At 40.4% G+C, this 27,522-nt stretch overlaps 1 protein-coding gene across 1 annotated transcript in view; it reads left to right on the forward strand.

Moving 5' to 3' along the window:
* LOC126284368 (deoxyribose-phosphate aldolase) overlaps positions 1–27,522 on the forward strand; it is a 165,760-nt gene that overhangs the window by 133,440 nt on the left and 4,798 nt on the right. The window contains exon 5 of the mRNA XM_049983239.1: positions 1,105–1,190. Coding sequence (XP_049839196.1) covers positions 1,105–1,190 — 86 coding nt within the window. The remainder of the gene's footprint in view (positions 1–1,104; positions 1,191–27,522) is intronic.

Genomic DNA, 27,522 nt, shown 5'->3' on the forward strand with positions numbered 1-27,522 from the left:
CTACATGCTTGGAAATTCTGAAAATACAAGGAGCAAGATGTAATTGTAACTTGTATGGAAACCAGCTTCTAATCATACAAGGCGAAGGACATGGAAGAGAAACTGTAGTTGAGAACAGAGTGAGACTGGGTTGTAGCCCACCAGGCTGTGAAGGAGACCAAGGAGAAATTTGGGAGGGAAGAAAAATAAAATCTTTGAGGTTTGCTGATGACATTGTAATTCCTGCTGAGATGGCAACGGACTTGGATGAGCAGTTTAACAGAATGGATAATGCCTTGAAAAAAGATTATAAGATGAACAACAACAAAAGTAAAACAAGGGTAATGTGACGCTATCAGATTAAATCAGATGATGCAGAGGGGATTAGGTTAGGAAAAATGACTGTTTGGGCAGCAAAGTAACTGATGATGGGCAGAGTAGAGGGGATATAAAATTTGGACTAGCAATAACAAGAAAAGCATTTCTGAAAGAGAACATCAAACATCAATTTAAGTGTTAGGAAGCCTTTTCTGGGGGTATTTAAAATGTAGCCTTATATGGAAGTGGAATTTGGATGATAAATGGTGCAGACATGAAGCTTTTGCAAAAGGGTACTGTAAGAAGAGAATGTTGAAGAATAGATGAGTAGATCAAATAAAAAATGAGGAGGAACTGAAATCAATTGGGGAGGGGGGGGGGGGGGAGACTTGACTAAAAGATGTGATTGGTTGATAGGACACATCCTGAGGTATTAAAGAATTGTCAGTTTAGTGTAAGTTTCAGGGATAAAAATTGACAAGGCAGACCAAGGCTTGAATACAGTATCCATGTTCAAATGGATTTAGGTGGCAATAGTCACTCAGGATAGAGTAGGTTTGCACAGACTAGACTAGCATGAAGAAACACATTAAATCAGTATTTTAATGAAAATAAGAACAACAAACCTGACTCCAGCCACAGAAACTTAGTCACATATGTCATTTAAATTTTGGCACTGTAATGTTGTACGTGTACACAAAAAATGCACTGCTTTTCAGTTTTTTTGGATGATTTTGAAAATATTTTTCTACTGCATGGAATTTCATTGTTAATGCAGTGTTTAAAAGTTTCTTCTTTTAATTTCAGGAAAAGAAACTTTCAATGCAACAATTCCAGTCAGTATTGTTATGTGCCGAGCAATTCGAGATTACTATTTGAAAACTGGATACAAGGTAAAGAAATAATTATGGTTCTAAAGTAATAATCAGAATACCCTCCCCTCTCCTCCTCATCTCCTGCCCCCCCCCCCCCTCCCCCTTTCTCTCTATCTTGTCAGTAACAGTGAATGTGTGTGGAACGTTAAGTGATTCTATAAACAAAGTTTGACAGATCTGTTATGAAATAATATCAGCCTCTCTATCTCATGAAGAACCCATAACATAACCCGATGTTCCTTTAAAAGCAGCTGATTTTATTTTGAGAGAAATTGAATAACCTAAGTGCAGCAGTGATTGAAAGTATAATATGTTGTTTTGCTTTGAAAGTTCTCCACTTTATTGAAAAAAATCAGCCTCAATCTGACCATAAGAATTTGAAATGCTGTTCTTTACATTGTTGAGATTCAGACAATACAAAACTCATGATGCAAACTTTTCCCATCCTTAGCAATGTACACATGATGTAAACTGACAAACACCAGGCAGGCATGGAATTTATAGATCCTTAGCCGTTCATGCAAATAGTATAGCTCTCAATTTCCAAATTGTAAACACTTCCAGCAGATGAGTATGAGTATATTGTCAGGGAATAAAAACACCCAAAGAAATGAGAACTTAGGCAAGTAGCCTCCCTGATCAAGATTTTCTTAAAGGTGGTATTATTATGTGACTTATATTACAGAATGTCACTTAGGAATGATACAGAAAGAAGATTCATTTAATAATTATTCTTCTACAGGGTGACTGTAATTAAACTTTCAAACCACTGTAGAAATAATAACACTGGTCAGAATGATGTCAAATTGCAACGGAGTATTATCATAGAAGTGGGGAAACATATGGCGGAAGAAAAATAAATCGTTACAAAATTTAGCAATAGATGGCACTGTAAGAATCATCATTTAATAGTAGTCAACTACAAATGACAAATGAATCGTACAACAACGCCTAAGGTGTCTGTTTCATGTTAAACAAACTGTACTACTCAGTGTGCATGGATGTACAGGTGTGATACTGTTAGTTACATAAGCCCTTCTACCACGGCAAGGTCGTAACCCATCGGATGGGAAATATCTGTTTTTAATTGTCCTGAGGCCAAAAATGACATAAAAAGCATCACTCACATTGGTTTTGAATTGTCCTGAAGCCAAAAACCACATAAAAAGCATCAATCACATCAGTTTTTAATTGTTCTGAGGCAAAAAAGCCGCATAAAAAGCATCAGTCAAAATAAAATCAGGTTATTAATTTCTGTGTGGCTGGCTCAAAACATATTCAATATGCTGTCCACCATTTTCTGCAACAAGTTGAAATCGAGAAACAGCATGTTTCACAACTGATCGAAGTGTTCCTGGGTTCATGTTCAGATTGTGTTGCACAATGTGTGCCTTCAATGCAGCTAAGTTTGTTGTCAGAACACTGGACACAACATCTTTCAGATAGCACCACAGCCAGAAATCACACGGATTAAGATCAGGCGATTGGGACGGCCAGGCTGTAGGGAAATGGTGGCTGATAATTCTAGCATTTCTGAAGTGGCACTTCAGCAGCTACTTAACTGGACTTGCAATGTGCAGAGGTGCACCAACTTGCATAAAAATCATCCCATCCACACATTCACGCTGTTGGAGAACTGGAATGACGTGGTTGCCCAAAAGGCACTCATAGCACTTACCAGTGACAGTACAGGTAACAGGACTGGAAGCATCTGTCTCTTTGAAAAAATATGGCTCTATGATAAATAATACCATAAACTTGAACCACCCAGTGACCTTTTCAGGATGAAGTGGTACTGGTTGAGTTGTGTCTGGATCTTCTATAGCCCATATGCGACAATTCTGTGTATTGACATATCTTGTCAGATGGAAGTGGGCTTTGTCTGTCCACAAAATCTTCCACAGCCAATCATTGTCCACTCCCATTCAAGCAAGAAATTCTAAAGGAAAAGTCTCTCTTGCTGGTAGGTCAACAGGAAGCAACTTGTGCACGTGGGTAATTCTGAATGGATAGCAAAGGATATTTCATACACTAAAATCTGTTAATGGATAAGAAGTGACACACTTCTTCTTCAGGTAGTTCTCTGTGCACTACATGTTTGCACACCATCACTCGTCTCCTCTTGCATTGCTGTGGCCACTGCATCCACTGACATCAAATCAATTCATTTCCTCCCTGTACCAGATTGCACACCTAAAGAACCCATCTTTTTGAATTTCTGACTCATTTTCTCTTGACTCATGGCAGTGATCATACTTGTAATACAGCTTCACAAGCAGAGCATGATCCTGCATTGTGACAGTCATGGCAAACATCACAGACATGAAGGGAGAAAAAGTTGTGTACTCAGCACGTTTATACCAACTTTAGTGGGCCGTGCACATGACTGGTGTTTTCATTTAGGTATTCTGACACATACAGCACCATACATTGATCAGTGTTCACACTATTTTTTTTTACTTTTGCCATACGTTTTCCCCCTTCTCCGATAATATTCCATTGCAATCTGACATCATTCTGACCAGTACTGTTATTTATACAGCATTTTGAAAGTTTAACTTTAATTATAATCACCCTGTATATGAGCAGTGGCTTAGAGGCATTGCTTGGTACACTAAAATCTGTTAATGGCTAAGAAGTGACACACTTCTTCTTGAGACAGTAGCAGTAATGAAAAGTAAGAAACTTTTAACTGCACAGGTAATCATCCAATCTGTGGTATTATATAAAGAGGAGAGGAAGTTAGTGATGCTGAGAGGGAGGAAAGACCTAAGTGGAAACAAGGCTCCTGGAGTGAATGACATTGTGTCAGTATTATTGATATCATTGGGAGAGCCAGCCATGACAAATTTATTCCACCTAGTGTACAAGATATATACCTCCAGGCCACATGACATATCATAGAAGATAATTGGAAGAAAGGTGAATCAATGAATGTGGCATTTGTAAAGTTAGAGAAAGCTTTAGACAGTATTGACTGTACTAATCTAGGTAGTAGGGGTAAAATACAGGGAATGGAAGGTTATTTACAACATGTACATAAACCAGGGTGGAGTTAGTGGAGGCAACGGGCATAAAAGGAAAACAGTAGTTGAGAAGAGGGTGAGGCAGGGTTGTAGCATAACCCCCCATGATATGCAATCTGTACACTGAATAAGCAGTAAATGAAACTGAAGAGAAACTTAGAAAGGTAATTAAAGTTTATGAAGAGGAAATAAAAATTTTAAGGTTTGTCCATGACATTTTAGTTCTGTCAACGATAGCGGATTGTGGTAAAAATTGAAAATGAAGAATGCTTATAATCTGGGCTCCGAGGTCGTACTTTGGTCCTACCAATGATTGGCAGAAAGGCAACCAAGCTTACAACCAGCAACATTGTCTCCAGAACTGACCAGGTCCTTCAATCTGAGCAAAAAAAAAAAAAAAAAAAAAAAAAGGCTGAACTAAAGACTTCGAAAGTTCTGTGACATGCTAGGCTGTGACTTTCTGAACTTGAGCCATAGAGTTGAGAATTGTAAGGTTCCACAAAAAGGATCAGAGGTGAACTCTGCAACAGAGACCACTATCTGAGTGACTGACAGAGTGTGATGTGCACATGAGCTTTTAGCCTATGCAACTTTTTATCCGGTATAGATGATGATATCTGTATGCTCTAATCTCGCTCTTATTAGTACTGTGCAGACATATTCTAACTAATAACACTTAGCAAACCTCACTAGATGCCACAGTTATCTGGATTGCATAATTTTTCTTCGGAGCCCTGAGAAGTAGGTATAAGAAATACAATTAGAATATTTTATTACTAGTTTCAAGTTATGGTGAAAGAAATGATTTTTCTATTACTTATCTTCCAATTATTATCCATTTATTATTTGATTTTGGTGTTGGCTCAGTTTTTCCAGTGGTATGATCCTGCACGCACAACAGATTTCTGGATTTTAATATTTTAATATGAATCATTACATGAAATGTTGCTGGCCATTTATTACATTCTTCCATTTTATTAGTGATCCTCTCACATGATCCAAAACCTGACACCATACACCATCACAATCCACATAGTGCTACCTCAGAAATATGTTACACACAATTCACTCCCTCCACCAAAAGCACAACCCCTATGATAATACATTTCATAGCTACTGATCACATCCCAAAAAAATCAACTTATACATATTTCTCTTACCAAAACTTTATTTCAATGTAGTATTTCAAATTGTTCCAATCATCAGTATCAATACTGATAATAATCATCATCATAATAGTGGCCATTGCAGATCCCAACCCTGGGGGCAAAACATGCAAGCGATAAGGGGTGAGTAGGCAGGGATGAGGGGAGGGGGGGGTGGGGGTGGGAGCTAGCAACCTTGTACCACAAAGCTGGGAAATGGGCAAATCAAGGTGGTGCCCAAAAACATGCACAGCTACATAAAAATGTAGAACAGCATGCCACCCTTCACCTCAAAAAACTATCCAATCTCCTGGTCTCCCACCTCCGGAAAGGCAACTCACTCACCCTCCGCAACCTTTCCAACAAACCTCAAACTCCTCTCATTGCACACAGACCCAGTCTCTCCCATCTACTCAATCTCCCACTTCCAGCTCCATTCCCCCCAACACCTCAAAATAATAGACAACACAATCTGGAACCACAACACCCCAATTCAGTAGTTAACCTTTCCTCCAAACCTCTCTCCCAATCCGAAACCTCTGTCCTATCCAAAGGCCTCACCTTCAGCCCCACTCCCAGGTTCAACCAAACTGCCCTTGTCAAAGATTTGCTGTCCTACACTCGTAGTCTCTGCTGGAAATATCACTTTGCCACGAAGAAAAATAATCCTGATCCCACTCCTAATGACCCAACTCCCCAAGACACTATCCAAATTGAATCCTGCCTGGAACAGTTCCGTCCTCCATCACAGTGGGACCCACCTCCTCTTCCTCAAAATCACCCTCTCCAAACCTTCCAGGAATTTCTCACTTCCAGCCTTGCCTCTCAATCTTTCTTAAAAAAACCTTAATCCTACTCCCAACATCACCACAGCTGAAGCCGAGGCTATCCGTGATCTGAAAGCTGACCGATCCATCATCATTCTTCTGGCTGACAAGGGTTCCACGACCGTGGTACTTGATCGTCAGGAGTATGTGGCTGAGGTACTGCGTCAGCTTTCAGACAACTCTACATATAAAGTTTGCCAAGGTAATCCCATTCCTGATGTCCAGGTGGAGCTTCAAAGAATCCTCAGAACCTTAGGCCCCCTACAAAACCTTTCACCTGACTCCATCAAACTCCTGACCCCACCGACACCTCGCACTCCTACCTTCTACGTACTTCCTAAAATTCACAAACCCAAACATCCTGGCCACCCCATTATAGCTGGTTACCAAGCCCCCACAGAATGTATCTCTGCCTACGTAGATCAACACCTTCAACCCATTACATGCAGTCTCCCATCCTTCATCAAAGACACCAACCACTTTCTCGAATGCCTGGAATCCGTACCCAGTATGTTACCCCCAGAAACCATCCTTGTAACCATTGATGCCACTTCCCTATACACAAATATCCCGCACGTCCAGGGCCTTGCTGCAATGGAGCACTTCCTTTCACGCCGATCACCTGCCACCCTACCTAAAACCTCTTTCCTCGTCACCTTAGCTAGCTTCATCCTGACCCACAATTTCTTCACTTTTGAAGGCCAGACATACCAACAATTAAAGGGAACAGCCATGGCTACCAGGATGGCCCCCTCGTATGCTAACCTATTTATGGGTCACTTAGAGGAAGCCTTCTTGGTTACCCAAGCCTGCCAACCCAAAGTTTGGTACAGATTTATTGATGACATCTTCATGATCTGGACTCACAGTGAAGAAGAACTTCAGAATTTCCTCTCCATCCTCAACTCCTTTGGTTCCGTCAGATTCACCTGGTCCTACTCCAAATCCCATGCCACTTTCCTTGACGTTGACCTCCATCTGTCCAATGGCCAGCTTCACACATCCGTCCACATCAAACCCACCAACAAGCAACAGTACCTCCATTATGACAGCTGCCACCCATTCCATATCAAACGGTCCCTTCCCTACAGCCTAGGCCTTTGTGGCAAACGAATCTGCTCCAGTCCTGAATCCCTGGACCATTACACCAACAACCTGAAAACAGCTTTCGCATCCCGTAACTACCCTCCCGACCTGGTACTGAAGCAGATAACCAGAGCCACTTCCTCATCCCCTCAAACCCAGAACCTCTCACAGAAGAACCCCAAAAGTGCCCCACTTGTGACAGGATACTTCCCGGGACTGGATCAGACTCTGAATGTTGCTCTCCAGCAGGGATATGACTTCCTAAAATCCTGCCCCAAAATGAGATCCATCTTTCATGAAATCCTCCCCACTCCACGAAGAGTGTCTTTCCGCCGTCCACCTAACCTTCGTAACCTCTTGGTTCATCCCTATAAAATCCTCAAACCACCTTCCCTACCGTCTGGCTCCTACCCTTGCAACCGCCCCCGGTGTAAAACCTGTCCTATGCACCCTCCCACCACCACCTACTCCTGTCCTGTAACCCGGAAGGTGTACACGATCAAAGGCAGAGCCATGTGTGAAAGCACCCACGTAATTTACCAACTGACCTGCCTACACTGTGACGCTTTCTATGTGGTGACCAGCAACAAACTGTCCATTCGCATGAATGGACACAGGCAGACAGTGTTTGTTGGTAATGAGGATCACCCTGTGGCTAAACATGCCTTGGTGCACGGCCAGCACATCTTGGCACAGTGTTACACCGTCCGAGTTATCTGGATACTTCCCACCAACACCAACCTATCCGAACTCCGGAGATGGGAACTTGCCCTTCAGTATATCCTCTCTTCTCGTTATCCACCAGGCCTCAATCTCCGCTAATTTCAAGTTGCCGCCACTCATACCTCACCTGTCATTCAACATCATCTTTGCCGCCACACTTCCACCTTGACCTACATCTCTGCCCATACTCTTTGCCTTTAAATATGTCCGCTTGTGTCTGTGTATGTATGAATGGATATGCGTGTATGTGTGTGTGCGCGAGTATATACCTATCCTTTTTTCCCCCTAAGGTAAGTCTTTCCACTCCCGGGATTGGAATGACTCCTTATCCTCTCCCTTAAAACCCACATCCTTTCATCTTTCCTTTTCCTTCCCTGTTTCCTGACGAATCAGCCGCCGGTTGCGAAAGCTCGAAATTCTGTGTGTGTGTTTGTGTGTTTTATTCATTGTGCCTATCTACCGGCGCTTTCCCGCTTGGTAAGTCTTGGAATCTCTGTTTTTAATATAAAAATGTAGACAGATATGTCAAACTGTATAAAATTCTGCACAAATAAGTAAAAGGGTATGCGCATGTTGGGGTAGGGGAAAAGGCAACGGAGGATTGCTTAGGCTCACAAGTTCATGTGGCACATATAGATGTGCAAAATAACATGTGGAAATATGGACGGATGAGGGAGGAAATGTGATCAATAGGGATAATTATACTCATAATTATTGCTGGGAAGAATTTTGGCCATGAGATGCTGCACCAACAATCCACATGATTATACAGCTGTGTGTTGTGTGTTAATGAGACCATTGATACAGTGTGGCTTGGAGTGTGTGCAGTGTGGAAGGCAATGAAAAAATAGGAAAGAAGAGAAAGAATGGACAACTGAGTAGAGTAATGATTTAGAGGACAGTAACAAAACATCACTGAGTTGTGGGGTGGAAGAAAGCTGTTAGGCAAAATCAAATAGTGGAAAGCCCAAATTGGTATGTTGACAATATTTTGAAAAGGATAGACTGCTACTCACTGTAAAGATGACATGTTAATTTGCAGGCATGCATAATGAAAAGACTGTTAAATAAAGTTTTTGGCCAGAGCCTTCTCCAGAAAAAAAATGCACACACAGTCACACAAGCAAGCACACCTCTCGTACATGACAGCTATCTCTGCTATGTCCTTCACACCCATCTTCTACATGCTCCCGAAAATCCACAGACCCAACAATCCTGTTCTTCCACTGAAAAAATTTCGGTCCTCGTTGACCAACACTTCCAACCTATTGTGCAATATCTTACCTCCCACATCAAAGGTACCAACCAGTTCCTTCAACAACTCTCCACTATCCTCACCCCTTACCTCCTAGATCTCTACTTGACACTGTTGATGCCACTTCCTAATACACCATCTCTCATGCCCATGGTCTTGCCACTATTGAGCACTATCTTTCCCAAAGCCGCTCAGACTCCAAACCCACTATCTGACTTCTCATACACCTTACTAGCTACATATATCCTAACAAACAACTACTGCTCCTTTAAAGGGAAGGTATAGAAACAAATTCATGGCACAGCCACAGGCACCCACATAGCATCCTCCTTTGCCGACCTCTTTAGGGACCAACTAGAGGAAACTTTCCTAGCCTTCAAAAACACCAAACCCTTGGTCTGGTTCAGGTTCATTGATGATATTTTCATGATCCGGGCTTAGTGTGAGGATATTCTTTCCTCATTACCTCAACTCTTTCTCTTCAGTCCACTTCAGTTGTTCCCCCTCAACCCAGTGTGCCACCTTCCTGGACATTTACCACCTCCTCTCTGGTGGCTCCATCCACACCTCGGTCCCCATAAACTCAGCAACTAGCAACAGTACCTGCCTTTCAACAGCTGTCATCCCTCCCATACCGCCTGGCCACCTGGGGACAGCATATCTGCTGTAATGGGAGCTCCCTTGCCGAGTATGCTGAAGGTCTCACAAAGGCTTTCATAGGTGGTGCCATACCCCAGACCTAGTCTACAAACAGATTTCTCATGTCATATCCCAGTACACCCCCAATCTTCTCACCACCCCTTTCACCAACCAGTACCACCTCTTGACTGGAATGCTTCAACGACAAACTTCAACAGCGCTTGGATTGTCCATCATCATGCCTTGAAATTAGGGACATTCTACTCAAGTTCCTTCCCAACCCTCCTAAAGTGGTGTGCCATCATCCATTCAACCTCCATCACATCCTTAAGTCACTCGCAATCCCAACCCTTTGTCACAGGGATCATATCCCTGTGGAAGATCCAGGTGCACCTGCCCAATCTACCCATCCAGTGCTTCCTATTCCACTCCTGTCACAGGCTTATCCTACCCCATCAGTAGCCAGGCCACCTGTGACAGCAGCCGTGCCATATAAGAGCTCTGCTGCAATCATTACTCAGCTGTCTGCCAGGATGAATGGCCACTGCCAAAGTCTGACCGACACCGAAGTGGACCACCCTGTGGCACGACATGCAGCTATACATAACATGCTTGATTCCAGTGGCTGCTTCATAGCCTGGGCCATCTGGATCCCCCCCCCCCCCCCCCTTCACCACGAGCTTTTCTAAACTGAACAGATGAGAGTTGTCCTTACCACATATTCTCTCTGCTCCCAAAATCATCACACCTCTACCTATGGTATCCACTGTCACCATACCCTCCACCCAACTATTTCCTCACCCTCTGTCTATCACTTCCTCATAACTCACCTGCTCTCTCCCATTGCACTTGCAAGTCTGTTCCCCTTTTTTGCCCCTCTCCTTCCTACTCCCCACTCTCCCTCCCACACCTGTCCATCACAGCCTCCTGATGCTGTGCCTGTCAGCCCTGTCCTGCCACCTCTAGTATCTGCATCTTCCGCCAGGCAGCGTCAATTCCTCTTCTCCCATCTGTACCCATCTATCCCTCCCACTGCCCCATCCCACTCCGAATTGTTGCTCCAATTTGACACATTTCTGGTACAGTCAGGCCACACCAGCTGGAGGTGGTGGTCAAGTGTGTGTGAGGTGTGTTTACTTGTATTAATGCATGTGCAGTTTTCGTTTCTGACGAAGGCTTTGTCTGAAAGCTTATATGTAACAGTCTTTTCATTGCACCTACTGGCAACTCAATATGTTATCTCTATGGTGAGTAGCAATCTATCTTTTTCTTAATACTGTTAATTCATATATACTATAGATAATCTTAATTCCTTAACGCTTCTGCAACAAGGCTGTAAAATTTGTGAGTGATGGGACTTATAAAGATTACTAGCCCGTAGAAACTACAGCCTACACCATTTTCATTGAATATAACCATTTGCCACATTTGTGATGGCCTGGACAGTGGTGGGGGCTCTCTTGGTTCTCTAGTTAAAGCCTTTGTTCATAGATGCTGTAAGAAGTATCTTTCTATTCTGGATATTTAAGGAGGTATATAACTTTTCACTAATGTCGATGCACAGCACATCATAGGTTGTGAACTGTGTTTGAAATGGCATAAAGAGGATTTTCCAGTGAGGAAATAGCTGACTTACTTATGATGGAAGAGGTTTTAGAAGATTCAGAGCAGGGCTTAAGAACTAGCTGATTTTGAGCAGGAGCAGTCTCACCTTCTCAGGCATGTGCTCATGAGCAGAGCTCTTTTGATGTGGTGAGGGGAGAGGGGAACTGGACATCCACGTTGTGGTCAAGATAACAGAGAACAATCACCAGCTGTGAAATGGGAGGAAGTCAGAAGAGCAGCCTAAGCTAAGCAACAGTGACTAGTTGGTATTGTGTTACACTCACAGTGTTTTCGCAGTTCTATCTGCAATTTGAGAAGTCTTCAGTTTCACAAAGCACTGTTATCAAATAGGAGAATAACTTGTTGCACACATGACACGGAAGACGATGTTCACAGTCAGCTGGTTAATCTTTGTAAAGAATTTATTATGGTGCAGATAGCCATATGTGTAAACAGTCAACTCACGGTTGAGAAGAGCTCCTGGACATGTTAATAACTGTGAAGAACATTGTTAATATTGTTGATGGAAATGTAGAAAATATAGGTTTGTCATGGTTCTTATTAGTTTCTGTGTCTGGAGGCAGAGTGCCAGCCACTTTGCAAATAAATGAGTATTACCACAACTGAATGGAAAAAAAACTTCCAGAAACAATGAAATCAGAGATGTTTTCTGCATTAGTCACCAGGATAATGTTTTTGCTAAGAATGTTACTTTGATAAATATCGTGACTGTAGTCTTAACAGTTTGAGAAATCTTGGACTTCAGCAGCACCAATTAGAGTACTTTCTTGACGACATAAATTGCAAGCAAAGAAGTCTAAATTATTATAGTGAGCTACTCTGGCTTCTTTTTTTCTTAGGTAGATATGTTTATGGAAATAACTAATGTGTGCGTTCCTGGTCTGAAACAGTCTTCATGGAAAAATGACTTTGCATTTCTTACTAATACAGCCAGCCATCCAAACAAGTGAGCACTTCAGGGTAAGGTAAGGATCTGTTGATAACACATTTCATTGGCAATATACACTGCTGTGACCAATGGTATACCTCCCTAATATTGTGTTGGACCTCCTTTTGCCCAGCATGGTGCAGTAACTTGACATGTCATGGACTCAACAAGTCATCGGAAGTCCCCTGCAGAAATATTGAGCCATGTTGCTTCTATAGTAATCCATAATTGCAAAAAGTGTTGCCAGCACTGGATTTTGTGCACAAACTGACCTTTCAATTATGCACCCTAAAATATGATTGATGGGATTTATGTCGGGTGATATGTATGACCAAATCATTCACTTGAATTGTCCAGAATGTTCTTCAAACCAGTTGTGAACAATTGTGGCCCAGCGACATGGCACATCATTGTTTGGGAACATGGAGTCCATGAATGGCTGCAAATGGTCTACAAGTAGCTGAACATAACCATTTCCAGTCAATCATAGGACTGATCGGGCCAGAGGACCCAGTCTGTTCCATGTAAACAAAGCCCTCATCATTATCAAGCCACCACCAGCTTGCACAGTGCATTGTTGACAACTTGACTTCATGGATCTGTGCCACACTTGAACACTATCATCAGCTCTTACCAACTTAAATTGTGACTCATCTGACCAGGCCATGGTTTTCCAGTCATATAGGATCCAGTTAGGAAATAGCTGACTTACTTATGATGGAAGAGGTTTTAGAAGATTCAGAGCAGGGCTTAACAACTAGCTGATTTTGAGCTGGAGCATTCACACCTTCTCAGGCATCTGCTCATGAGCAGAGCTCTTTTGATATGGTGAGGAGAGAGGGGAACTGCACATCCGCATTGTGGTCAAGATAACAGAGAACAATCACCAGCTGTGAAATGGGAGGAAGTCAGAAGAGCAGCCTAAGCTAAGCAGCAGTGACTAGTCGGCACTGTGTTACACTCGATATGATCACAATCTCAGGAGAGGTGTTGCAAGCAATGCCATGATGTTGGCTGTATATTATCCTTACCACTCCTAAGTACTTTTTAGGTGATTAAACTTCGTGCTTAATCACAAAATTATCCTAGGTAGGCCATACACTGTAAGCACATGTCTTCCTCACGTCATGACCAACAAATACTTCATTAAAGTTAAGTATGTTCTGCTCAGAATAACATATGCGTCCTTTTCCTCAGCTGTACCTTTCTTTTATTTCACTTTACTAGTAAATTCTAGATCAGGAGTTAGATTCATGTCTCCTCCCGACAAGTACCCATCACACAGTTTATGCGCAGGCGCAAGGTATTGTGTCTGCCTAGGCGGGCCTCATGACGCTACGGTCAGTTCCAGTACAGCACTCGTGGCTGCCGCATCGCGGTTGCTAAGTGGGGCTGAGGCAGTTTGAGATAAGTTTTTACAGTCTGATTATAATTTATGAATTTGTAGTTTTAGCATGACAATGTCTACTATGGACAAACACTAGTTACTTTTATTCTGAAGAAGGTTGGGTTATGCCGACTGGAACCTAGGTAAACTTTGCAACTGAGGCTGTTGGTTTTTAAAATTAAAATTAATATTTATACAGTTGCTGACAGGGCCATGAAATGTTGAAAATATTTAAGTTCTTACCTGCCAAATTAATTAGTCTGAGAAATACTCAGTTTTCTCTCTCAAGTCTCCAGCTGGCTTTTCCCTCCCTATCCTATGGTATGATGATTGGAGGGAAGGGGTACAGTACTAGCTCCTTGCGGGTCTATGCATTGTGTTCTAGTCACAGAGCATTTTGGCTGTGAAGACCTGATTTAGACAGTGCAGAAGATGGTTTAAAAAAAAGGTGTTTTTAAGAATACAGGAGATGTTTGTTATCAATTATAGGGTGGTGTTACTGTTTACACAAAAAATTATGTCATGTTATGTTTTCTGTGCAGCTTTGCTAGGACTACACTGACACAGTCTATATTATTATTTTCAGCAGCTAACACTAATGAAAGAAAGTAGCTTGTCAGAAAAGTCCGAAAAGTAATGATGAATATCAGTACATGCTGTTTGCAGCTTCTGCTGCTAAAGCTTACATTTGGAGTACAAGGGAAGGGCAGTACTTCACAAATGAACAAGTGGAAACAAAAATAGAACTGCTACAGCACACTGGCTGAAGAGAGAAATACAGAATAGCACAGGAGACTGGATAATAGAGTAAAATGAAACACTTCTCCTATCTCCAAAAAAATAAACAAACTGGTGTATGGGTTTAAAGTGATTGACACTGCAGTGTCAAACGTTATTAAGATGCAAAGTGTTTATTCTCCACAACACGACTGCTGACACATTTATTCTTTGTTTTATTTTATTATTATTATTCCTTGGCTTAGTCTCAGTTTAAGTGGTTTAAACTCTAATAAAAAGTATTCACAATGTGCTCTGCTGTACTCTGTGACACTCACATCCATGTGATGTTTTCTTGGCCTGTTGTATCTAATATTGTGAAATGTTGCCAAAAAAGTGAACATATTTAAATTACTACATTTTGGTGACCCTCACATGATCTCCAGCATTACTCGACACTTCATGCATTGCCATTATGATTGTCAAACACTAAACAAACAACGCTAACCACCTTCCACATTTAATGATGGAGGCTCACGAGTCTACAAGCACACTAACTGTGTCACAGTCAAACCAGCACCACTTTTGGGAGCAAAACCCTGTCTTACGGTTTGCACAACTTGAAAGCCAGTTTGCTCACATGACTGCCAATGAAACATAAGTACAGTTACATTGTTGTTGCATTGAATGAAGATAATGCTATAGAAGTACAGGACATTTCAGCATCACTGCCAAGCACTGATGGCTAATACGACTTAATCACAAACCTATCACAGTCCAAACCATAATGCCTAGAAAAGTTACTTCATACTGTGGAGTTAAGTGATCACACCCCTTCACAGTTACTGCTCTGCCTGTGGACTCTAACAAGTAACACTGTCAACAAAGTCATTCTACAGAACTCTGGTTGTCATGCCTACCAACAAATGGGCAGAAGATACTTATGGTATGTGTTGTTGATCTCGAAGCACGTGCACAAACTGCAGACCTTATCACAGGGATAAAGCCATCTACATGCGGAACAGCTATTTGCACACAGTCACAATACTCTCACATGATTACAAGCACAGACTGCTGAATTTACTGTGCAAGTCATTTCTCTGCAGACACAGCATTCTAGTCACCAGTCACAGTGCTACTGCTCACTGAGGAAATTTAACCGGTTGCCTTCAGCTGCAAAACTTTGTTGGTACCATAGGTGGTTTAGCTCTAATTCGTGGAAATATAGCCATCTGTGTGAGAAATGCAAATGTTCCTGAAAGTCAATAATGACAGTGACTGGCTATCCAAATGGCAGCCATCAACTGTTTGTCACAGAGCACTACAGAAAACTTCAGTGTCTAGTGGACACAGGTTCTGATGTATCACTGTTCCCATCTTCCCATTTGCCTCGCCTTAGTAATGATGACTGTTGTCATTGTCTCTTGGCTGCCAATGGTTCCACAATCCAGATCTATAGTCGCATGACATGTCACTAAACTTAGGCCTCAATCAGAATTTTGAGTAGCAATTCATTGTGGCAGATGTGGTTCACCTACTCTTGGAGCACACTTTTTGTCATTTTATGGTCTGATACCAGACTGTCGTCATTGTCTCCTCCTCGCACTACTGTCTTAGACACCCATGGATGTTTACACTGTGTTGACGACACTGCTGTATGAATCATCACAGAGGATTCTCTGATTTAGAACTCCGTAAACAGTTCCCAGAGATTGCTCAGCAGCTACCCATGTGCTGCATTCAACAGTGCTTTACATAGTAACTATGCCAGAACCACAGAGTCTCACTCATCCTCGCCACTTAACACCAGAGAAACTGAAAGTAGCAAAGCAAGTTTTTCCTTCATGTTCATTCGAGGAATCTACCACCCGTCAAGCAGTAGCTGGGCCTCGCCTCCCAATTAGTTCTGAAGAAGGCCAATGGATGGCACCCATGCAGTGGTTACTGATAGCCTAATGCTAGGACTATTCCTTAACATTTCTGTTACAAACATTGAATAAAACTTCTTGGTAGATTAAAACTGTGTGCTGGACTGAGACTCAAACTCGGGACCTTTGCCTTTCGCAGGCAAGTGCTCTACCAACTGAGCTACTCGAGGATGACTCATGACCCCCCCCCCCCCCCCCCCCCCAAATCTTCAATTCTGCCAGTACCTCATCTCCTATTTTCCATACTTCACAGAAGCTATTCTGTGAATCTTGCAGAAGTAGGAGTCCTGGAGGAAAGGATGATGTGGAAACATGGCTTAGCCAGAGCCTGGGAGATGTTTCAAGAACGAGATTCTCACTCTGCAGCAGAGTGTGTGCTGATATGAAACTTCCTGGCTTGGGTAGCTCAGTTGGTACAGCACTTGCCCATGAAAGGCAAAGGTCCAGAGTTCAAGTGTCGACAAGGCACATAGTTTTAATCTGCCAGGAATGTGACAAAACATCAATGGCTATGGCACATTTTGGCACACAAACTAGTACTTACAAAACCAAATAAATATTATTTGAAACTTGTATTCATAAAGTCTTCTACAAAGTAGAAGCAGTAACAACATATTTACCTCTTCCCTTAAATTCTTGGACATTTTAGATTTTCTGGAAACTTGTTACACATGAGTAATCCTCTGTGCCTAAGGTTTGCGTACCCATTCTATAGGTGCTGGTCTACTGTGTGGATGCTGCTTTTAGTATGAGTGTCATACTGGTCATCTTCTTGTACAGTCTCCAGCTGCTGGCCATGTCTGTTTGTAACATAAGATTTCCATTGTCTTCTATCTTCCCACCATTTCTCTGTCTCCATCTTTATCGAGTCTTCTCCTTTCTTTTTCAAGCAGTCCTTCACATTTTGAGCTATCTGTCTCTTGGTCTTTTTCCCTTCCTTTTCATAAACTGAATTTTTCTGGGTCTCCTCTTCTCCTCCATTTGCTTAATGTGTCTATACCAACTAAGCCTTTATTCCCCTGACTTATCCTGCAATGGTTCCTCCTCCATTTTTCCCTGATCCTTCCATTCCTTAAACTGTCCATTTTTATCGTTCCTATCTAATTTCTCAAGAATTTTATCTCACTATCTTCTCTCTCTTTCTTCCATTGCTCACGTCTCTCAGGCATACATCATGATCAGAACATAGCACCACCAATCCTTTTGCTGTATTGAGGGACATTCTTGCTCCATATCAGGGTTCTAACATTCTTCTGAAATTATTCTAGATGTCTCCCACACACATTTATTTCTGTCGTTTCATCATTCTCCAGTATTAAGCTGGTAAGATAATTGAAACTCTCTGCCTTCCTGTCATTCTCTGCCAATTGCCACACATCCAACTGCTCCAGCACTTCCTCTGTCTGCTTGCCCAAAACATCAAATTATTTGCCAACACCATTGCTTTCACATTTCCTTCACTAATTACTTGTGCAATCTGGTCCTTATTTTCTCTGTCATGACTATGAAGAGCAATAGTGAAAGTGCACTTTCGTGCCTCATGCTATTCTTCTGTTCTAGCCAATCTGCACAACTCACACTCCCATTGTACATTTCTTTTATCTTCCATATATATTAGTTATCTGATCTTCAGGAACATTCATACCTTGTTTGTACACAAACTGTCCTATGCTTTTTCGGTGTTTAGGCCATCAATAGATCTGTTGCACATTCAGAGTGGTGTTCCTGTAGTTGCCATACAGCAAAAATTACGTAGATCTACTGTGGACCTTTCTACTTCAAACCCATGTTGTTGTTCTATTATCCTTCCTTCTATTTTTGTCCAATTTATATTTCCAAAACTTTCATAAAGATCTTTGCACTATGGCTCAGTGGTATGATAGTGCCATTAAATCCCTACTTCTCTTACTGCTCTCACCATATCTGTATTCAGCTCATCCAAACCTGGTGCCTTTCCTCTTTTCACAATTCATCTTCCTCTTCTCTCTGTGTGAAGTCCTTTTCTGTTTGTAGTTCCTTTTCTTTCTCCTCAATTTCTTCCATCTTTTCCAGGTCTCCATTTGAATGAAAGAGATCTTCAAAATATCCCCTTCACACAATCTCATTATTTTTTTCCCCTTGACCACTTTTATTTACTATTTGAATATAATTCATCATATCATTCACCCTCTTACTTTTAAGTATCCCACATAGCAACTTTTTTGAAGCTCTAGTACCCTCCTCCATCATTCTAGTCCACTCTTCCATTTACCTGCTTCACTCCACTGCCACCACTCATTTTGCCGTATGACAGTGTTAATCAGCTTTGGTTGCTGTAAGTCCTCGATAGCATGAGATTCACACTTGTAACCTTCCTCATGTACAGAGTAATGCAGCTGATTCAGCATTAATGCACTGGAATTGCATTCAAGAGGAGTGGGGTTCACACTCCATTTGGCTATTTTTCCATGGTTTTCCCATGTTGCTAAGGTGACTGCCAATATGGTTCCATGGCCAACTTCTTTCACTATTCTTGCCTAAATCCTGTCCGGTTATATAAATGTTTTATGTATGAACATATCAAGCCTGTAAAGAGTCTGACATGTCGGGTACTGTTGTACTGAATGGTCTAAGGACAAGTAAATGAATAGATGAAAAATAAAAATTAACTAGATGATTTGAAGTCTAATCCTCTGAAATTGTTTGAATTGGTAGACTCACACTTCATTAACAGACATAACAACATCAATTTAATCTCAATAATATTTCATATTTATTCAGATGAAAACACACTTTAGTGATGTTCAGACTGACCTACATGATTTCATATTACTAGCTGTTTATTAACCAGAATGTCGTTACTAATCCTAAACTGATCAGTCCCCTTTGCTTCAAGATTATATCAGTAAACCAACTGAACACCATCACTGACTGGATTCTAGACAGTGGCAATTTCTTTTAAACACTCTTCCATAATGAAGTCATAACTTGTGTTTCTACAAATGACACACCTTCACCAAAGCATCATTTGAAAGAAGGCAAGTAATTAAAACATTTCTCAGAGATGGGTCACTGGATCTTTACTAGTCTATTAACATAGCAATTTATGTTGACTGCTATGACCAGGCTAATTGTGACTGAATAAGAAACTAACACCAACTTTCACACTAGGAAATTTACAAGGCAGTAAATCTTAATCCCAGGCTTTTCCACAAAGGTGTTATCATGATAATTTGTAAGCACAGACTTTGACACAGAGATGTTGATCAAGTGATTGCCTGGCACGAACTGCTGATTTATTTACTGTTGGTGGTATATATAGAAAAGCATAAGTGTAATTGAAGAAATCGGTAACTAAATTTCAGTGTATAGTTATACATAAAATTTAATAGTGGTGTCATTCTAGTGAACCAAATACACTAGTGTCCTACTCTGTAGGAATCAGTATGGGTTTCGAGAAAGACAGTCGTGTGAAACCCAGCTCGCGCTATTCGTCCATGAGACTCAGAGGGCCATAGACACAGGTTCACAGGTAGATGCTGTGTTTCTTGACTTCCGCAAGGCATTCAATACAGTTCCCCACAGTCGTTTAATGAACAAAGTAAGAGCATATGGACTATCAGACCAATTGTGCGATTGGATGGAAGAGTTCCTAGATAACAGAACGCAGCATGTCATTCTCAATGGAGAGAAGTCTTCCGAAGAAAGAGTGATTTCAGGTGTGCCACAGGGGAGTGTCATAGGACCGTTGCTCTTCACAATATACATAAATGACCTTTTGGATGACATCGGAAGTTGACTGAGGCTTTTTGCAGATGATGCTGTGGTGTATTGAGAGGTTGTAACAATGGAAAATTGTACTGAAATGCAGGAGGATCTGCAGCGAATTGGTGCATGGTGCAGGGAATGGCAATTGAATCTCAATATAGACAAGTGTAATGTGCTGCAAATACTTAGAAAGATAGGTCCCTTATCATTTATCTACAAAATAGCAGGTCAGCAACTGGAAGCAGTTAATTCCATAAATTATCTGGGAGTATGCATTAGGAATGATTTAAAATGGAATGATCATATAAAGTTGATCGTCGGTAAAGCAGATGCCAGACTGAGATTCATTAGAAGAATCCTAAGGAAATGCAATCCGAAAACAAAGGAAGTAGATTACAGTACGCTTGTTTGCCCACTGCTTGAATACTGCTGAGCAGTGTGGGATCCATACCAGATAGGGTTGATAGAAGAAAGAGAGAAGATCCAACGGAGAGCAGCGTGCTTCGTTACAGGATCATTTAGTAATCGTGAAAGCGTTGCGGAGATGATAGATTAATTTCAGTGGAAGACTCTGCAGGAGAGACGCTCAGTAGCTCGGTACGAAGTTTTGTTGAAGTTTCGAGAACATACCTTCACCGAAGAGTCAAGTAGTATATTGCTCCCTCCTACGTATATCTCGCGAAGAGACCATAAGGATAAAATCAGAGAGCATACCGACAATCCTCCTTTCCACGAACAATACGAGACTGGAATAGAAAGGAGAACCAATAGAGGTACTCAAGGTACGCTCCGCCACACACCGTAAGGTGGATTGCGGAATATGGCTGTAGATGTAGATGTAGAAAGCAACAAATGGAAATTTTGTAAGGTTGTGTTTATTTTTCCACAAAAAAGCATTGACGGGTGATATTAAAGCAGAAACAATGTAAAGAATACAGAAGATAAACCACTGCAACATGCATAACAGTAGACAAAAATGTTCTTCATGTTTCCCAACTTTAACAAATTTGCACACACCCTCTGACACTTGGGTTATGTGTTCATTATGGACTGTGATTACCTCTGGCAGGCATGCTGGGATTGACATCATCAGTGCTCTGTAAGGTTAAGCATTATCATCCATCAGTACAAAATCTGGGTCATCTCACAACAAACGCACATGAGGTCCCAAAATCTCGTCACGATAACTGACAGCAATTAAATGTTGCTGATTTGTCTGTACAATTTCATGAAGAGGTTTTAGAGTGGTCAACATAATTGCTGCCCATGCCTTTAGGGAACATCCTTGATATCGGTTTTTTTCCACAGTGTGTAGATCCCAAAATTGTGTTCCATGTTTCTTCCAGATGTGAATCCATTGAGAATCACTCTCCAGACCAAAATCAGGACCCATCTGTGAAAACAGCATTGGCTCACTGTTAGACTGTCCCCTTCTGCGAAGCAACGCCAGAGGTATGCATAAATCAGCTCTCTGATAATAAAGGCCACTTTTCTGAAACCTTCTGTACACCATTTGCCTCATTATAACACATCCAGTGGATGCTGTGGGGTCATATGTCAGTTGCTGTACATTAGTAAGGTGGTACTGTCATGCCCTTACAGCCAAATAAAGGTCCTCTCTTACTGATGTTAGGCGTTGTTGGCCCTGCCCTGGTCTTTGGAATACAGTTTCAATCTCTAAAAATGTCATACATCTGAGAAACAAGTGAGCAATTCACATTAAGCCATCGGGCATCAGATTGCGACTGTCCTGCTTCCATTCTACCTGTGGCCATACACTGCAGAGTGTCTGGTAGGTGTCTTCTCTGTGCCATATTGCACCATCTATGGCTATGTACACAGTGATTGTGTAGGTAAGACTACCCGACACACTATCCCCTTTGATAGGTGCCCTGACATCGGTGTTGGTGTGGTTGTCCATAAACTGGAATCTCATCTCCTGTGCAGAACACAAACGTACAGACATCTGTTGATTATATTGTGAATTAGACACAGGATGGGGAAATAATGGCTTGCTGCTTTAAATTTGAATGCAAGTGTAATAACTTGGATTAACCATATGTTTGGTAACTGCAAAAGCAATAAAGTTAGATGAACTATTTAGTTAATGCAATGTATACTTCCATGCTGATTTACGAAATTTTGCATTAATCTTACAGGATTAAAATTTCCCTGATTTGTTTGATTTGCTTACTTTGCACCTTACTTGGATAATTACCTGCCTTACATAGAATAAAAATTAGGCCAACAAAATTATGTCACGTCTTGGAATTATACAAGCATAAAGGCTTCAAATAACAAAAATATTTTGAGGTGAATGAAAACTTAAGTTACAAATAATTTTTTAGTTAACCTCCTGGCGTATAATCATGATTGAGGCTTGTGGTGAGGAAGATGGGCCATAAACAATAAGCACGAGCCTGCCCCATAGTGCCTTGTGTGGGTGAGACATACGCAAGATGAGCATTGCTCATGGTATGTCATGCAGGACAGGCAATAACAGCACGAGATACTCTGTGGTTCAACAGTACACAATAGTCTCTTACTTCAATTACATGTACTTCTTCACTGCTTCACACATGTTAGTTATAATTCCCACAAAGATTAAACAACTAATACCAATCATGTCAGTAAAAAGAACAGCTAACAACTGATGATAGTAGCAATACGTGTGTTATTATTGTAGGCAGTGATTTGGTAGATCCTAGTGACAGTGATAGTGATGAAAGTGGTATAGTGTTTGCTGTATGGAAATGTCCAAGAAGATTAATCATTGAATATGACACCAGTGATGAAGACAGTATTAGTCATCAATCATCTAAACAATGGATTTTAAAAGAAGAAAAACAAATAAGCAATAGAGTATACACAAGCTCCTGTTATAAGACCACCAATTTTAAAACAGTTAGATAGAAGTACAGGAGAATTAGATGTAATAATTTTTGGGATAGTATTGTAATGGAATCAAATTTGAGTACACAGAACAAGACAAGCAAGATTGTAAATAAGTGCTGTAATTTTATTTATATGTTTTATGGGTGGCTGCAATAGCCTAAGAGTTATCATATAAATGTTGAACATTTAATGTTTGGAGATATTTTTTATGTTTTTTTAAATGTAAAAATGCTTAATTTGGTTTTTGTTTTTATCTGATTCTATATCCACAAATGCAATTTGATTTGAGGGCTGTGGAAGATACATTAGCATATCTGTTCTTATTTTATAAATATTTATTGTGTATTCTTGTTTTCTGACATGTTTCACATCTCAGAGAATCCCTGTCTATGGGTCATTTGTGAATGAAAAGCACATCTAATATAATAACAGAAAATTGATGAGACGTGAATCCCTGTCAGTTGTAATGGAATTAAAGAATACTTTGCATTAATCCTAATAATGGCTCACATAAAAAATAAAAATAAAATCAGATGCACTGGTGTAAAAGAGCCCTCATGGAAACATCGATATTAAGGGAAACTGCACCACTGGAAAGATTTTTGCAGGTCACTAGGTTGTTACATTTAGCAAATAATATGAGACTGACAAGATGGATGGAATATGTAAACTATTTTAATTAAAAAATTCAAAGAAGTATATGCAATTAAAAAGAACATGACATAGGGACAATTTAATTTATCAAAGAGGGCAAGATTTGGGATAAAATTTTATAAACATTGCGAGTAAGCATCAGGCTATTGCTATTATTTTAAAATGTATTAAGGGAGTGATTGTGTAAATCATGGAATCATTGTGTAAATCATGGAATTCTTTTAGATAAGCTAAATCATTGTGGTTTGAGTGGGGCAGTGCACAAATGGTTTAATTCATACTTAACTGGAAGAATGCAGAAAGTTGAAATAAGTGGTTCGTGTAATGTTAAAACAACAGCTGATTCCTCAAACTGGGGTGCTATCAAGCACGGGTCCCACAGGGTTCGGTCTTAGGTCCTTTACTGTTCTTGATATACATTAATGACTTACCATTCCACATTGATGAAGATGCAAAGTTAGTTCTTTTTGCTGATGATACAAGTATAGTAATAACATCCAAAAACCAAGAACTAAGTGATGTAATTGTAAATGATGTTTTTCACAAAATTATTAAGTGGTTCTCAGCAAACGGACTCTCTTTAAATTTTGATAAAACACAGTATATACAGTTCCGTACAGTAAATGGCACAACTCCAGTAATAAATATAGAATTTGAACAGAAGTCTGTAGCTAAGGTAGAATTTTCAAAATTTTTAGGTGTGTCCATTGATGAGAGGTTAAACTGGAAGCAACACATTGATGGTCTGCTGAAACGTCTGAGTTCAGCTACTTATGCTATTAGGGTTATTGCAAATTTTGGTGATAAGAATCTCAGTAAATTAGCTTACTATGCCTACTTTCATTCACTGCTTTCGTATGGCATCATATTCTGGGGTAATTCATTGCACAAAAACGTGTAATCAGAATAATTGCTGGAGCCCACCCACGGTCATCCTGCAGACATCTATTTAAGGATCTAGGGATCCTCACAGTAACCTCACAGTATATACTTATTCCCTTATGAAATTTGTTGATAATAATCCAACCCAATTCAAAAGTAATAGCAGTGTGCATACCTATAACACCAGGAGAAAGGATGATCTTCACTATGCAGGGTTAAATCTGACTTTGGCACAGAAAGGGGTAAATTATGCTGCCACAAAAGTCTTTGGGCACCTACCAAACAGCATCAAAAGCCTGACAGATAGCCAACTAACATTTAAAAATAAATTAAAAGAATTTCTAGATGACAACTCCTTCTACTCATTGGCTGAATTTTTAGATATAAACTACATAAAAAAAACCTTAATCATTAGTGTCATGCAATATTTTGTGTAATGTAATTTGTTGTACAGACATCTTTTATTAACCTGACACGTTCCACATCATTACGAAGTGTCGTATTCATGATCTATGGAACAAGTATTAATCTAATCTAATCTAATCTAAACCAGATGCTGATTACAGAGCACCTGAAACTGTTGTGATGGAGTTATCAAAGTCAGTACTAAATTGAGGAGACACTTTACATGGAGATAATTGATATTCTTCATTGAAACTATTTGAAACAGTAGCTGAAAATGGAACAAATGTTTTGAGACAGTACATTGTAATAGAAAAAAATATGCCAAGATATTTTGTTAAAGCAAAATTAAAAATTAGTGGAATACAGAATGGGATGCTGAAATGGTGTATTGGTGTCAAAGTTGAAGGATAAATGGGACATCCTTTTTATTTTTAAAATCCACAAAAAATTAGAAATGACAGAAGAAACCATAAGTCAATAAAACCCAAGTTTCAGACCAAAATTTAATGTTGATTGCAAGAGGGGAATGATTGGTACTGACTGGCAAGATCAGATATTAGTGTTTTTCCCTCTTATGAGGAAATACTTGAAATTGTACTGAAAAATAATGTTAAAGCAATAGTAGCCCTCAGTCACAAAAATAGGAGTCTTTTGACCTGCTATGAGTGCCTTCTTCAGAAGTAAAATTCTCAAATTGGCATGTCACGTATAAAACTAAATATCAAGCAGTAAACCTTTAGTCACAACATTTTTAAAACAGAATATATAGAAGGCAAGCCACAATGGGCTGTTTGTATGTGTCATGCTATGGTAGCATCAGACTATTGGGCCAAAAGGCTCCTTTTTTGCAACCCAGGGCTGCTGTTGCTTCAATGTTACTTTGTAAACAGTCACTGACCACGCAACCATGATCAAACTTTAAGTACTGAAAATTTATTTTGCATGTTATTTTATAATTCACATATCATGTACAACAAAGAATATGAAAAACAAACAGATTTACAATGACTATACACTTCAAATAGCAGAAGCTTTATTACAACATGCAGCGTCACAAGTTTATAAAAGATGACGATCATTACTGTCCAGAGACACACGTGTGCATCATTCTAATCACTGACTGAAACATGTAGATCCCATGCCATTGAAAAATCATCCAGCAAGAGCTTTCTAACTGTGTACAAAAAAAAAGAAGAAGAAGAAGAAGAAATGGAGTGAAAACATGGGGGAATTAAAAACTGTCAAACTGCATTAGATGTATCTCATTGTTTCGAAAAATCACACAAACTGTAGATTGATTATCTACGAGAGTTCTCAAAAAATAATTTATTTAAACTAAGTGTTAATTTACAATTTTTTCCGATACATTATCCACTGACAAATCATAAATCATTTTTATTCACCGATGAATCTATCATATTTACTTCCAGGACAATTTAAAATTATTAGTTGTGCCTAAACATTGTTTATTATTTCACAATTCCTTATGTTGCATCCAAATATGTAGGTTGGAACTTAAATAGGGGCAACACTGCTGTGGAGACACTATACAGTGGAATCTACTATTGTCACTGATAGCACATGTTGTTGACATACATACCTTACCTCCGAGCAAATAGACTCCATGTCACTAGTGTGAACACAATCGAGGGAAATGCAGTCATTTGGGAGCAAGCAATCTAATGTAATGGTATCACTATGTTTTCAAAACAGGAACAACAGAGTTGGATCAAGATGGAATGTGCCAGAGGTCGTACAGTACGACAGTGTCATCAAGGTCTTCAAGAGGGATGCAGGGAATTGGCATTGCTATACAGAACAGTGGCAATTGGGTAAAAGCCTTCAACAAAGGTCAGCAAACTGTGGCTGATATGCATTGGCAGGTCATCCTAGCATCTCTGAAGAAGTAGTGCATGCTGTTGCCGTGTTTGTGGACAGTGATCGACGCAATACGATTTGTGAGCTCACGCACGAAACCAGATTAGCACATACGACTGTGCTTTGCATCCTGAATGAATGCCGGGGCATGCGAAAAATTGCATCGAGATGGGTTTCACATGAGTTGACGGAAATGCAGATATGTATGCGTTACAAAACTGCTCAGATGCACTTGGAGTGTTATGAGTGCAAAGGAGAGGCTTTCTTATGCTATATCACAGCACTGGATGAGACATGGACCACATCGTATGAGCCAAAACTGAAATGCCAATCCAATGAATGGTGTCATTATGGGTCACCACAAAAGTCAAAAATGCGTCAGAGCCCCAGTATGGTGAAAGTTACGGTGATTCTCTTGTACGACTGTGATGGTGTTATCCTAAGGCTTTATGTTCCTCCATGGCAGACCATCAGTGCACAGTGTTACTGTTTGTTTTTGGAGCATTACCTATGACCAGCTTTGCGAATGAAGCGGCGACATTTTCTGCACAACCCACCCATCATTTCGCATGACAATGTGCGGGCGCATACAGTGCAAGCTG

The sequence above is a fragment of the Schistocerca gregaria genome, chromosome 8, assembly GCF_023897955.1.
Source record: "Schistocerca gregaria isolate iqSchGreg1 chromosome 8, iqSchGreg1.2, whole genome shotgun sequence".
Lineage (NCBI taxonomy): Eukaryota > Metazoa > Arthropoda > Insecta > Orthoptera > Acrididae > Schistocerca > Schistocerca gregaria.